Genomic DNA, 15,744 nt, shown 5'->3' with positions numbered 1-15,744 from the left:
AAAACATGCTGGGAAAAATCTAGGGGACGATGAGAAATATGTCATTGTGCAATGTTACACAATTGTACATTTTTGCTTGGTCCCCAAAACTGAGAATAACATCCCTCAGCATTTATTCCATTTGAATCATTTCCCAGCGATGCTATTTCCAACTACAGGATAGATTTTCTGAGCTTTAACCTTCATCCTTTCTATTTTTTTCACCTAATCTCTTCTTTTAAATCCTCTCATTCCACCCATTTCTCAGCTGTTTAAGTGCTGAGAATATTAACAAAGCACAGGAGGTGGATTTTAGTTATTAAATTTAAAAAGAATCAAAAGCAACTGTAATAATTAATAGTCAATAAAATATTGCTAACTAAATAAAATAAATCTAGGTACAGTGCTATAAAAAAAGTGTTGCCGAAAATAAGCTTTCATGATAGAAATACTACAACTCTACATTGGTACAGACTTTAATGCCAATTGCATTAGGAAAAGCATATTCACATAAGGCAAGTGAAGGCTCAATTAAATCCGCAGTAATTAATTTGCTTGTGGGTTAACGTTAAATTCAAAAATCTATAAAAATAATATGTGGAAGAGATAGGAGATAAAGGCTTTTCTCTAATTAGCTGCAATGCATCATTAAATTCCATTGTACATGGTACTGAAAGAAGTATAAACAGCTGTTTTAGAACCCACACAGAAAAGAAACATCAAGCAGATATTGAGAGTCATGCATTAGATTTCTTTTTTCTCAGTGTATGCTCATTTAAATTTGATAACCTCCATTAATAAAATATTTGAAAGAGTATTTCAATGAAATATGTAATAAGAAACATATGGTAAGACAAAGTAATTGGCTTACTGAGGCACAGGTGAGTCAAATGTTAAATATTATTCACTTGTCAAAATTCAGATGTCTGTTACTAAAGTTACACCCTAGAATACACCCATAACTCTAAGATTGTAGCTATAATCACAGAATTTATATGATTACTGTCATCAACCTTTCCTTTTGCTATTTCCACATTTGCATTTTAACATTTTCAATCAATTTGGCTTTTATCAAATGCCTCAGCACAGATATATATTAGATTGACTAGATAAATAGACTGATTAAAAGATAGAAAGTTTTATTGCAAAAGCCATTATATGCTCATGTGTTGAGAAAAGACTCTAAGGGAACAAAGATGGAAGTTCAGACCCATTAGTTGACTATTACAACAACTTGGGTAGGACAGGATGGTGGTTTGGATCAGGTGATAGCAATAAAGGTGATGAGAAGTGGAGGTAGATCCAAAATGATTTGATGGAGGCCTTGTGCTAAGCAACTGAGGGGTAGAGTTTCCATTGATTGCACTGGGGAAGATGACTTAGGACAGGTTTTTAGAAAAGGAGTAGGAGCCTAATTTTGGACAACTTCGTTGGACATGAGTAGGCAATTACAAGAGTCTATAGTGAGACAATAAGTCCAAGATAAGTATGTACATTTGGGTATTTTAGAATATATTTTTTAAGTCATGAAATGGGATGGTACCACTGAAGGAGTGAATATAGACAGAAAGGGGAAGAGCTCTAGAATACTCTAAAATACTATTATCTTGGTTAATTACTTTCAAGAAAGGCTCTCCCCATTGACACATCTTCCAGAATTATACAATAGAGCCAAACACTACAGCCTTTGCTAAGATTGGGCAATACCTTTGTATATATGACACTAAAAGTGGCTTCTTGCTTTTTCAATTTGTAATCTATTAAGATGAAAATAAGCATTATTGTATGTTTATTAGTAACCCATATTTTTTTTTCTTCTATAAGTTACCTAACTATGTGTTTGGCTTATTTTTCTCCCCAAATATTCTATTACTTATTGATTTGTAAGATCAAGTTATAAATTAAAGTAATTGACTTTTCACTTGTGATGTCTGTTGAAAATTCTTCATCTTATTTTTGTTTTCATATGGTTTTATTTGGTGTGAAGGGCTATATGATTTTTAGCCAAATCTCACAGCTACATTATTACATATTATTTTAATGCACAAAGATAAGTGAAATATATCCACATTTTCTTCTCATATTTCATGGTCCCTTATTTTTTATATTTCATTCTTAGTTCTTCTGATATTTGTGGTAGGCAGTGAAGAAAGACTGTTATAAATAAATATTTTATTAGATTTTTAGTCCATTTTATAATAATATTATTTAATATAATATCAATTTCAGTTTTGCAATGTTTCCTTTCACTTACTCCCAGTTCTACTGGGTAAAGCCAAGTCTGCTTCTTTGATTGTATTTCCTCTCTTTGCTTTGGCTACTAATTCTTTTGTGTATATCATAACACTTCCCTATTACATTTTAAAGTTATATGTTATGTATATTATTTACTTTTTAAATAACTAAATTCCAAATAGGCAGTCACATGAGTCTTGTGCTTAAATCAGAGACACAGGTGCAAATGTTGTTTTCTTCTTGTTTAATATAGCATATGGTGTGTAGTCTAAGAAGCATTTTTAAATTCAGCATCACTGAAGGTGAAATTTCTAAGAATCCCTACATCCCCCAGGCCAGAATTTGGCATGTATCTTTTCTTCCTTCCCTTCACTTACAGTACTGTTTTCCTAGTGCATGCATCTGAGTGGGGGTTTTCCTAATAGGCTGAAAGAAATCAACAGTCATGGAATGCTTTGTATGTGGACAACAAAACTTTTATATTTGCTTTTCCCATTGGAAAAATCAACTCTAAGTATGTTGGGTACTTACTATCCAACCTTCCTCTTCCCTTCACTATCCTCACCCTTCCCATCCTTCAGTAATTACTATTCCACATTCAAATTGACCTTTTTAAAGCTTCTACATGTGAGAGAAAACATAAGGCCTTTGTTTTTTCTGTGTCTGGCTTACTTTACTTAACCTAAACTCCTCTAGTTCCAGCCATTTTATTGTACATGATAAGATTCTGGTGGGGTTTTTGTTTGGTTTGTTTGTTTGTTTTGTCAGTAGAGTTTGAACTCAGGGATTCATGCTTGCTAGGCAGGTGCTCTGACACTTAGGCCACACCTCAGCCCTTTTCAGTGTTAGTTAATTTTCAGGTAGGGTCTCACATTTTTGCCTGGGGTCAGTCTCAGACCACAATCCTCCCTCTACTGCCTCCTGCATAGCTGGAATGAAAGGCACACACCACCATGCCCAGTTCGTTTGGTTAAGATGGGAGTTTTGCTAACTTTTTGCCTATGCTGGCTTCAAATCACAATCCTCCCAATCTCTACCTTGTCAGTAGATGCAACTGTAGACATGAGTCACCACATGTAGCCTGTTTCTTTTTGACTAAATAATATTCAGGTGTTTACACCATATTTTCTTTCTCCATGTATCTGTTGACAGACACCGCGGTTGAGTCTCTATCTTGACTATTGTAAATAATGCTTCAGTAAACTTGGAACCGAAGGTATCTCTTTGATAAAATGATTTCATTTCATGTATACCCAGAAGTGGGACATCTGGATCATCTTGTAGGTCTGTTTTAAGTTTTGGATTTTTTTTAAAAAACATCCATACTACTCTCCATAATAGATGTGCTAGTTTACATCCCTAACAACAATGTATAAGAGTTCTCTTTTCTGCACATTCATACTAGCACTTATTTTTGTCTTTTTGAAAATAGCCATTCTAACTAGAGTGAGATGATGTCTCACTGTAGTTCTGATTTGCATCTTCCTGATAGCTAATGTCATTGAACATTTTTTCATAAATTTGTACACCATTTTTGTCTCTTCTTCTGAAAACTGTCTGTTCAGATCATTTACACAGTTAAAAGGAATAATCCCTATTGTGCCATATATTTATGATAGTTCACAAAAACCTATTATGTATTTTATGTAGAACTAGAAGAAATGAACTTGAGGACCCTAAACACAAAGAAATAATAAGATAAAATGCCAATTATTCTGATTTGATCAGTACACTTTGTATAGATGCATGAACCCATAATTATGTACAATTATCATGTATTAATAAAAATTTTAAGTAGACAAAAAAACAACTCTAATCATTCCTACTCAGGAAATATACCCATAATTTTGCCTTATCCAAAAGCCAATCCATTTAATATTTTAAACCTCTTTGAAAATAATTCACTCAAATTACATTTTTATTTCACCTATAATTTTCATCTTTACATATCTTTTTTCCTACTGCCCCATTTTCTCTGGTTACTCTACAAATCAAAAGTACATTTCTGCAACCATAAATACCCCAAATGGTGACCAGCCTTCACCTCCCAAAGTAGTAAATCAGAGGGACCTAGAAATATCTCTGTGCATATGGCATGTGTACTTGCAGACACACTGCATGGCAGGGGGCTGTTCTCTAACTACATCATGAATCTGGCAGTGGAGCAGTCCTCAAAGGGAGATTGGAGAGAATTTAGTCAACTCCATTCCTGAGCAAACCCAGCACCTGGGAATGCAGGCTTTGCCAGACTCTTTTCTAGTACGTAAAAGGTCATTATCACATCATTTCACTGATGTTTTCTGTGAGCTAGTATTCATTTTCTGGATAGAATAACATCTGAGATAGTGTTTGACAAGGCAGGTAGTTGCCTCTTGATCTCAGTTTTGCTTGATGAGGACTTCAAAGAATATCCTGCATTTGATGACTTGAACTCCGTTACTCTCACCTTCACCCTGAGAAGATTCTGTGTCTTCTTTGGATGTCATTTCTACTATCCATCTATTGGCTCAAGTATATATTAATCAAATTCCACAGAAATGTAGTTTGTGTTTTTCCCTCTCTTGATTCATACCTCTAAAACTGGCCATTGGACCAGAACATTTATATTGCATCCTGTAAAATGTTGGAAGAGAGGAAACTCTTACCCTTTCATGATTTCTCCACCAAACTACACATGGTATCTCACATGCACTCCCCCTGAAGGTTTCTTTCCCCCAGTTCTTACATTCCATATCCATTCCCTACACCTCCTCTCAACCATCTCATCCTGAGCACACCTGCTGTGGTGAAAAAATGACTTACTGTTGGGTTACAAAATTCCTGTAACTAAACATCTACTTTAGTCATTTACTCTTTCCCCTTGACATTGAAAAAATCCTTGTTGAGCAGGTCTTTAAAAAAACCCTAGAAGTCAACACCATAAGGTTAAAAACACAAATTTGTTGGAAATGGCAAGGAAGACATTGTACCATTAGACTATCATCTGTCAACGATCAGTACCTAAAAAGTAGTCTTCACTGAAGCTTATGAAGTAAAAGAGCTCAAGATGAGTTTTCTCTAAAACTGTGTAGAAGTTCTTATCGTAATTTCCTACACTTGATGTGAGTCAGCTGGCTATAGGACATGAGAATATTTAAAATTCTTTTTGTTCACTGTAAGGAGGTCCTTTTACAAATATGCTATAGGTGGAAAAAATTAAACTAATTCCACTGAAAAGACAATGAACAAATTAAAGATGCTGGATGATTGGAGAGGGAGATATCCCCTTTACCAATGTGTATAAGACTAAGTAGAAAATAAGGAATTACGTTACTTTATGATAAACACATTGGGGAAGGGGAGAAATTTAAGTGGAAGATAGCATAGAAGACATATATTTTTTGTTTATATCAGAGACATTTCTTTCTAATTTTTAAATGGACAAAAAGTCAAAGGAGAAATCAAGAAGAAGATCCAGCAGGAGAAAAGACAGTGCTCTGAGACTTTAGGAAGAATGCAGCAAATTACTGTGAGTAGTAATAAGTGTCCTAGAGAAATGGAGCAATTTGTTTTCAGGAACTGAAGTTTCTAAATTAACTATCATGACTGGTACTAATTGATGATTAATGGTTGAGTGCTTTGCACCTTCTAAGCACTCGATAAATATGATTGATTGAAATGTCACTTACAAAAATTGCAAAGCAACATTTATAAAGCAATTGTGTAAGCAACATGTTGGGTAGGGAAGCTTCATGCATCTAAAAATCCTACATAAGTAGAAAATTAATAATAAGAATTATAATACCCCATACCTTCTCTGTGTCAATGCCTTTTGACATAGACCATGTTGAAACAATGTAATCCATGACTCGTTCGCTAAGGCCTTTGGGGACCTGATAGAGTTTCAGAAAGTCCCGAACATTATTCAGCATCTCATGGTATCGGTTGGTGTTGGCATACATTTGCTGGAAAATTGTGGTAACATTTCCAAAAATAGTTGCATAAAGAAGGGCTGAAAGAGAAGAAATAATTAAAATAAAACAAATATCCCAAGTGAAAAAAAAAAAACATGCAGTAACTAAATCGGTGAATAATTTGACAAAAAATGTTACCTTCAGTATGATAAATACATTGACACATGCACCACTGTAGCCAACATGACAAACCATGAGTGACTAAAATATTTCAGAAAGAATCAGATGATGCAAGGTTATACTTTTGATAGGAAATTCTAACATCATAATTAAAGTTATCCTCCAGGCTTGCCCTCCTGAATGAAGTCTAATCAATTAAAATTCTTCCTGGGATTGATGATCTGACTTAGAAATGTGTGTTGTTTCTCATTGTTTATACCTTGTAGCTTCTGTAATATTTCTCTGGTTATAATTTGTTTGCCAGAACATCAAAAATACAGGGAATTGAGACAAAATTAAAGTGCTCCATTGTCAGAAATTTCTGAAAATTATAAGCAGGTTTGGAATTAAAAGCTGAAATAAAACTTTGGCAGTGCATGGGGTTATTAAACCTATGTTAGACGTATTTAATCCCATCATTTTAAGAGTAAAGACCATTAGTTGACAATGGTTATTTATCCACTGGGAACTCTAAATGGAAATGACCACTGCCTACTTCTGCACTCATCATTTGCCAACTCTTCTTTCTCCAGGTCTGGCAGGCTAATAATACTGACCTACTGCAGCAAGACTTTTTTTTTTAAGTTGTTGAGTCCAGTAGTTGAACATCTCTTTAAATAAGCAAACAAGCAGACACTAATCATTTCCATCCTGCATCATACAAGCATTTGAAAATTACTCCTCCAAACAAAGTAAGGCCTGTTTCATTTCACAGTTTTATCAACCAAGACTGGTTTGATGGTACAAAATCGAGCCAGTGACATGACTGGAGATCCTTTATATACCACTTTGGGAAATAGTTTGTTTTTACAAGAACAGATGTTCTCTTTAGAATAACACATTTTAATTTCACAACAGTAAGCTATTATTTTGTAAACATTTAGCCAGTTTTTCTGCTGTTATTTGGGGATTTTGATAGCACTGCAAGACAATTTCTAAGATAAATGCTATTTTGTTAAAACTCCGTAGAAGTATAGCGTTGACATTTCTCAACTGGATCTTTAAATCTTTAAATATTCACATTTAAAAATGAAACAAAAAATGGAAGTAATCACAGGCTTAACACCCCTACCCCACCACTGTTAGTATTAAGAAAGGCAAACATAGAAATAATGTGAACGAATTAATGATAGATTTATCTAGCAAATATGAAATTTCATGTTTCCATGAAAGAGAAATATGGAGAATTTATGTTCTAAAATAACGAGATTTTAGGAGTTAATGAGATGATGTTCTAATCATGTTCTGGAATGGTGGCCAGTTATCATAAATTATCGATTAACATCACAAAACTTCCTGTTATTTTGATATGTTTAACTTTATTGGCTCCCAAGGACGACTGCGATATCCTGCACTTACCAAATGTCTTACTGCGGCCTTTAACAAATTTCACACAGAGGCAGAGCAACATGGCAATACGTTAATGTCTCCTACAGAAGCACCTCTCTGAACAGCTATTTACCTGTAAAACTAACTTAGTAAGAGCTAAGGAAACCAAGTGAAGGATACCAGTACCTGGTTTGATCATAAGAATCAGAGAGGCCTTGAAGGTGGCAGAAAGGAAAAAGTTCCTTGAACTCCCCCTGCTTAGCACCAAGCAATGCATTATGGGGATGGATTCCTCCTGCTTGGTGGAGGAGGAGTCTGGGCTTTAAATATGGAACTCAATATGATTCCTACTAAGGTAAAACCAAATCCTGCAGAGAGTCCCAGAGCTCCTGCCTGTAGACAAAGCCTGTAGACACATGTTAGCCTGGTGGTCAAAGGACTTCTCCAACCTTACTACAAACTCAGGGGGCAGGGTGTAAAGAAATACTGCATTTTTTGCAGGGTGGTGTCAGAAGCAAGCATAGGACTTTGCCTTGAACATCAATGCCAGGCTTGGAAAACCCAACACTGGGAAGATCCGAATAGTCCCTGTACCCAGGGCTATGCCCACAGACAAGGCCTCCTGACCTGGTGCCAAGCAGAAACCTGAAGCAAGGACACATCTGTATTCTGGCCAACATCAACGGTGGTTGGCTGCAGCCATCTTGAGCCCCAGTAGACCAGAGCAGCACACAGGCCAGGCAGCACAAGTCTTGTTCCTGCCTTGTGTTTCACTGTTCTCAGCAGGCTGTGGGTCCTGGGGAGGACCCAGTTCAGTGCCATTGATGGCTATAGGACTGCCCACTCTATCCCTCATCCAACCCCAAGTAGCACAGTACAGAGATTCATTGTCCATTTCAGGGAAAAGGTAGGTAATTGTTGAGTTTCATAGGATCCTATGTCCAGTGTTTCCACAGTGAAGCCTAGTATGAGACAGAATCCTGTAGCTTCTGACCACAGGCCAGGGACTAAGGACAAGGTATTTGGCTAACCCTAACCATCAGCAGAGACTTATAGGAACAAACCACCCTTCCTTTAGGAACATCTCCAGTCCATCCTAAACAGCATACCAACAGTGGTTTTATGATGAACATGGGCCTAGAGTGCCCAATAAGGCTCCAACAGTTAAAGTGCACCATCCATGGACTTATGAGAAACCTGCACATTGGGTGCCATCTGCCAAAATAGTGGTGATGATCACAGGCCCAAGGAAAATAAGCAGCCTGCTTACAATTTCTAGGACAGACATAAACAAAGTCAAATTATATAGACTGGAATAAGTAGCGCATCCTTCAATATACAAGTATTGTTTTATATCAGCAAGTATCAATAACTTTCAGGAAACTATGACCACACCTACTGGTGCCAATAACTGCCCATAAAGTAATCAATCTACACAAACTTTCAGAGAAAGTTTTAAGTAAACTGAACGTGCTTCAAGAAAACAAAGAGAAACAATTCAACATCTTATCAGAGAAATTTAAGAAAAAGAGTGAAGTAATTTTAAAAAATAACAGAAATTCTTGAGCTAGAAAGTGCACTAATTGAAATGAGAGACATGGTAGAAGGCATTGAAGAAAAAAATCAGTAAGGTCAGAAAAGGTTAACTGAAAATACACAGAGAAGGAAAACAGGAAAGAAAGTAAAGGAATGAAGAAAGCTTGTGGGAATTTTGGGCCAGCATTAAAAAAGTGAATACTTGGGTTCTGGGGTTTAAAAGTGGCTTGAGAATGCCAATGGAGGGAGAAAACTCATTCAAAGAGATGAGAACAGAAAATTTCCCAAACCTAAAAAAAGATACAAATGAACAGGTGCACAAAGTCACCAATCAGATTCAACTTAATCATGTGCATCACAAAATATAGTATAATCAACCTCTTAAAGGTTAAAACAAAAGGAAGACTCTCAAAGCAGCAAGAGAAGGAATACACAATTGTGTTCCAATTGTCTGACAGCAGACTTCTCAGCAGTAACCTTATAGTCAGAAGGTAGTAGAATGAGATTTTCACATGCTAGAGGAAAAAAATTGCCAACAAAAATAGTACACCCTGAAAGCTATCCTTCAGAAATAAAGGAGAGGTAAAGACATTCTCAAATAAAACCTGACAGAATTTGTCATCACCTGATCTGTCCTACAAGAAATGCTAAAAAGAAGTTCTTTGCTTTTTTTGGTTTTTTCTTTCTTTTCTTTTATTGTTTTTACATTTACTTACATGTGTATACATTGTTTGAGCCACCTCCCTCCTCTTACCCCCTGACTGCTTCCATGTCAACAAGAACAAATTGAGAAATACAGGAAAACAATTCCATTTACAATACCTCAAAAAATTCAAATACCTGGGAATAAACTTAACAAAGGATGTGAATGACCTCTACAAAAAGAACTACAAACCCCTGAAGAAAGAGATCAAGGAAGACTACAGAAGGCAGAAAGATCTCCCATGCCCATGGATTGGTAGAATCAACATAGTAAAAATGGCTATACTACCAAAAGTAATCTACATGTTCAACACAATTCCCATCAAAATCCCAATGAAATTCATCACAGAGATTGAAAAATCTACCCTAAAGTTCACATGGAAACACAAGAGACTACTAATAGCCAAGGCAATACTCAGCAAAAAGAGAATGCTGGAGGTTTCACAATACCTGACTTCAAACTATATTACAGAGCCGTAGCAATAAAAACAGCATGGTACTGGCACAAAAACAGATATGAAGACCAGTGGAACAGAATAGAGGACCCAGATATGAATCCACACAGCTAGGCCCATCTTATTTTCAACAAAGGTGCCAAAAACATTCGATGAAGAAAAGACAGCCTCTTCAACAAATGCTGCTGGGAAAAGTGGTTATCTGCCTAAAGAAGTTCTTTAAATTGAAATAGTTGCAAACCAGTAAGAAGGAAACATGGCAAGGTATAAAACTCTCTGGTAAGAGTAACTATACAAAACGAATTTAAAAAAAAAGAGTAACTATACAGAGAAATTCAGAATGCTCTGACATTGTAAATGTGGTGCATAAAGCATTTATATATGAAGTATGAAGTCTAAAGGAGAAACCATTAACATTATAACTGCATTAATATGTTACGAGATGGCCAATGTATTCTGTAAAATAGAACACCAAAAATTCAAAATGTAGGGAGGAACAGATCTAAGAGTAGAGGTTTTCAAGGTTTATTTTAAAAAAGCAAAACTGTTATACTCTTTTTATTTATTTTGTTGCTTTTGTTATTATTTCTTGTCCTATACTTATGATTGTTGTCTAAGTTACTATCATTTCAAAATGGCTTATTATAACCAAAAGATGTTTTTGTAAGCATCATGCTAACCACAAAGAAAAAACCTGTTGGCAAACCAAAAATAATAAGCAAAGAATCAAAACATACTACTAAAGAATCACTTAACCACAAGTGAAGAGTGTAAGAGAAGGAGAAAGAAAAGAACTAGAAAAAAACTAGGAAATGAGTTACAAAATGGCAGTAATAAGACCTTATTTATAAAATATTACCTGAAATGTAAATGAATTAAAATTTCTAAGACATAGTAACTGAATGGATAAATAATACCCAACTATATGCTGCTTACAATAAATGACCACACATTTTATCTTTTTAAGTACATTAAGAGTGCACACAAAAATATATTCATCTTTTATGATTGTTTCCTCTCTCTTCATTCAGGTCTCTGCTCAAAGCCCAATTCATCACAGAGCTCTTCCTTCGCCAAATTGTCTAAGCATTCCTTTCCCCAATATCACTTTCCTCCCCCTTGCTATCTAATTTTTTTTTAATTTTACTTGTCACTATCTTAAATTATAGTTATATTTGTTTACATTTTATCATCTGTCCTCCCTACTAGGAATAAAAGTTCCATAAAGGTAGTGTAGGCCTAATTTACCCCAAATATCCTAGCTCTTGGAATATAGTAGGTATTCAAATATTTCTCCAGCAAATTCAGAAAAAAACTAAGAATCAGTTTTTCAAAAACATTATTTTTTCATATAAAAACATCACTACTTATACAAAAATATAGAAGGAACACATATTATTAAGTCAGAGCAAGGAAATAGACACTAAGGTGGCCTGTATCCTAGCCATATGAAGAAAGTCAATACCTTAGAAAGGCCCATTGTCATTTATCAAACACAAATGTCCAGGATTGGTCTGGCTAATTTTTTAAACATCCATCATGTTATTTTACCCTTTGAATGCGTGTACTATATAGTCAACTCACATACTTCACTAGTAATAAGTAGGATGATTTGTGCTAATTTTACAATCCTCTTTTTATATGTTTTTGCAGTCTAATTTTGTACCTGCTAATTTTGTACATTTTTCATATTTACAGGGTCTTGGTAATCCTGGCACATATACCATTGTAAGTCTCATCTAAAAAATCATATTTTCTTCATTCAACACAAATGGATTTCTTTGAAGATAACAATAGGAGATTAAACATGGTCACAAATTCTTTGATACCCCTCCCCTGAGTGGCAGAGTCTATATCCCTTCTTCTTGAATATAGGCATATCTCATGATTGTTTCTCCAGTAGAATTTGATAACCATGAATATGTGCAAGTATCTCAGCTCAGGCCTTCAGAAACTACAGACTTCCAGTTCTTCACTGTTTGAACTCTACCTCTTAGAATCCAGTTTCCATGCTTTGATTCCTCAAGAGTTCCCAGGAATTCTGCTAGCTATGCCCTCATGAAATGGAATAAAGGCCCCTGGCCCTGGCTGCACATGCAGCTAAGTTCTGGCCTTGGACTGAGCAACCTGAAATATTGATAAGTATACATTTCTGATAACCAGACTATGTAGGTCACTCAAACACCACTTTCCTTCCTATTTATATTAATGATATTTAATAATAATTTTTAAGATATGAAACAAGCTGTTCTATAGATCTGTGATTGTACATGTAGCACACAGTTTAACTTCATCAACTTTCCAGCTATTTGGTTGCCAATTAAGGAGTATCATTTGAGGTCGATTCAAGTTATCACAGCTGATAACAGATGAACTTGAAATAATTATGCCCTCCTAGCCTTGCAGAAATTGCAGATTCATGAGTATAATAAATTATGGTTCTTTTTGCTAAGCCACTGTTATTAGCTATGCAACTATAGTAACTTAAACTATAACAAAGCAGAGTGATTCTCAATTTAGTAGAGGAGCTAGGTCAGGAAGGTAGAGATCCCGTCATGACATACATCATAGCCTAAAAATATTACTTTGGGGACAAAATCTTTTTAATATTTAACAAGGCTTTATATTTTTAAATTGAAAAATATCTATTATTTTTATAATATAAACATTAAAGTCATGAATAAATGTTTGATGTTTTTTAAAATAAGCACAAGTTAAAAGTTTGAATGATGTTATTTTAACTAATCATAGATATCAATATTCATTCAAGAACTTAAATTCAAGCCAGTGTGGTGGTACATACCTGCAATCCCAGCCCTTGGTCGGTTGAGGCAGGAAGATTGTTAAGCCAACTTGTGCTAATAGCAAGAACATATTTTTAAAAAATGACTCTTCATTCATTACTGAATGCCTATTATGCTCTAGCCACCAGGGATACCATGATTTGTTTTAAAGACAAACATAATCCCCATCCTCAAGTAGTCGTCACTATTTCCTATAGAAAATGTATTAGTCTTTAATTAAACCAAATCACTTTCTTTGCAAGGAGGTTAATCTTTTTCAGAGTTAACAAAAACAGCCAGTCTAAGCATATAAATGAACTGTGACTTATTTCTCAGGATTAAATGATTTGTAGAGCAAACAAAAATGTATATCCAGGTAATTAATTGTAAGCCTCCACTCTTACAGTTGCTTATAATAGCAGATAAAATAGTGGTACTTGTGTCTCTGAAGAAATTACATTCTGAAATCTCTTCATTTTGTCTGCTCATTTGGACAAGCTCCATCCACTCTTCCCCATATTAACAATCTTTTTTTAGATTTTTTTATGCCTATCCATAATGACAGCCAATATTTATTTTTCCTAATTATCTTCTTTGTATAAGTCTTGGCAAATATCCATTGATCTTAGACTGATCAGCCTAATATAATGACATTCAAATGTATTTCTGGTAACACATAAGGTCCCCTAAGTGGTCCGAACATTATTTCCTTTCTATTTTTATTCATTGAAGTCCACCTTAATAATGGCATTTAAGATATAGAAGGAAAACATTCCATCAATCTGTGATTATCTGTGAAGCTCACATTTGTTAAAAACTTGAAAGAGCACCAGTTACCCTTAGAATAAGTGAAGAAGCTGATTTTCAGAATCTCCAGTGCCAATGTCACCTCTCTTATAAGGGCTCCTGGTTTCCCTGGATACAGTTTTGCAAGGACCCCTGTATGTAGTTGCCCTCCAGGCATCCACTGGCAAGCCAGGCATTTTCTTTCTCTAGTCCTCATTTAATCTACGTTCTTCATCCCACCCAATATCTGCATTATGCCAATTATTCCTTTAGAAATGACTCTTGTTAATTACTTTATGTTACATGCTAAATACTGAAAACTATTTAATAAATTGTTCCTCTCAGGAATGTTGAATTTTGAAAGGGGAATACAATGGTGTAAGACAATGAGTTGATTAAAAAACTGTTTGAATTAACTGTCAATTAGTGAGATAAGTGAGGACATAGAGGGATCATTTTTAGAATAAATTTTAGCTCAATTTTGGACAGATTTCACCAGTTTAGAGGTTATGTTTTGATTACATTAACAACCGGCTTCAATGAAAGTCTCACCAATTACTCAGCAATGGTTATTTTTATCATTTTGTGTATATCCTATGATTGATTCAATTTTTGGAGGATAATCACGAGCCCACATAAATCAATTCCTAATGCTACATCAAAGATGGAAGAGTGAGAAAGGGATGAATGGGAAGATGTGGGAAGATTACTAATTCAAAAGAATTCTAACAAATTAAAGAAAAACAAAGAATCAAAGTGTCAAGATAGCTTCAGTTCTACTTTATCCTATGACAGATACCTCTTATGCCAAGTAAATCCATTCTTTATTCTATCTAATCCAGCACAATTCATTTAGACTATTAATAAAACTAGTACACTCACCCCACTTATAGAACTACATAAGTTTTTGTGATTTTATAAAAACTAGCTGGGTTATATATCTAGCATCTGGAATAAGAATGAAATAATAGATGCTCTTTGAGTACTAGTCCCAGGGGACACATTTCTTATGGGTTATGCAATAGTTTCCAGATGTGTCAGTTTTCAGGCACCAGAGACAACTAGAAATTAAAACTGTACATTAACTTTAGAAGCCTCTAGTTCCTTCTTAGTGCCTATTTCTTCCCCTTCTCTTGCATACTTCTTGCCACCCTCAGCTCCCTTCTCACAGTGTCCACCCCATTGCTTATGACATCACACCATCCTTTGTTTCAGTAGGTGTAGTTGCCCTGCTAATACAAAGACAAGCTTGGACAATGAAAAAAATACTCTGGAGGTGGCACTGTGTTAACCACTGATCCACAATTTCATACAAGTACACTGGCATCGGCACTATTCACAATAGCCAAGTTATGGAAACACCCAAGATGCCCCACTATTGACCAATGGATTAAGAAAATGTGGTATTTATTCACAAGGGAATTTTACGCAGCCATGAAGAAGAATGAAATCTTATCATTCGCAAGTAAATGGATGAAACTGGAGAACATCATCCTGAGCGAGGTTAGCCAGACCCAGAAGACCAAAAGTTGTATGTTCTCCCTCATATGCAGACTTTAGATCAAGGGCAAACACAACAAGGAAATTGGACTGATCACATGATAAGGCAAGTGCACACAAGGAAGGTATGAGGATAGGTAGGTAACCCAAAAAACAAGATAGCACTTGATGTCCTCAGTGCAAAGGAACTAATGCAGAAACTTTAAAGCAACAGAGGCCAATAGGAGAAGGGGACTAGGAACTAGAGAAAAGGTTAGTTTGAGAAGAATCAATCTAGAATGAATGTAACACATAGGTACATGGAAGCAATACTAGGAATCTCCCTGT

At 35.3% G+C, this 15,744-nt stretch overlaps 1 protein-coding gene across 1 annotated transcript in view; it reads right to left on the bottom strand.

Moving 5' to 3' along the window:
- The window catches only part of Kcnh5 (potassium voltage-gated channel subfamily H member 5), a 337,490-nt gene that overhangs the window by 117,276 nt on the left and 204,470 nt on the right, over window positions 1-15,744 (bottom strand). The window contains exon 8 of the mRNA XM_074067833.1: window positions 6,006-6,205. Within this exon, the coding sequence (XP_073923934.1) occupies window positions 6,006-6,205 (200 nt within the window). The remainder of the gene's footprint in view (window positions 1-6,005; window positions 6,206-15,744) is intronic.

The sequence above is a fragment of the Castor canadensis genome, chromosome 3 (assembly GCF_047511655.1).
Source record: "Castor canadensis chromosome 3, mCasCan1.hap1v2, whole genome shotgun sequence".
Taxonomy (NCBI): domain Eukaryota; kingdom Metazoa; phylum Chordata; class Mammalia; order Rodentia; family Castoridae; genus Castor; species Castor canadensis.
This window is presented reverse-complemented; position numbering and strand designations above follow the sequence as displayed.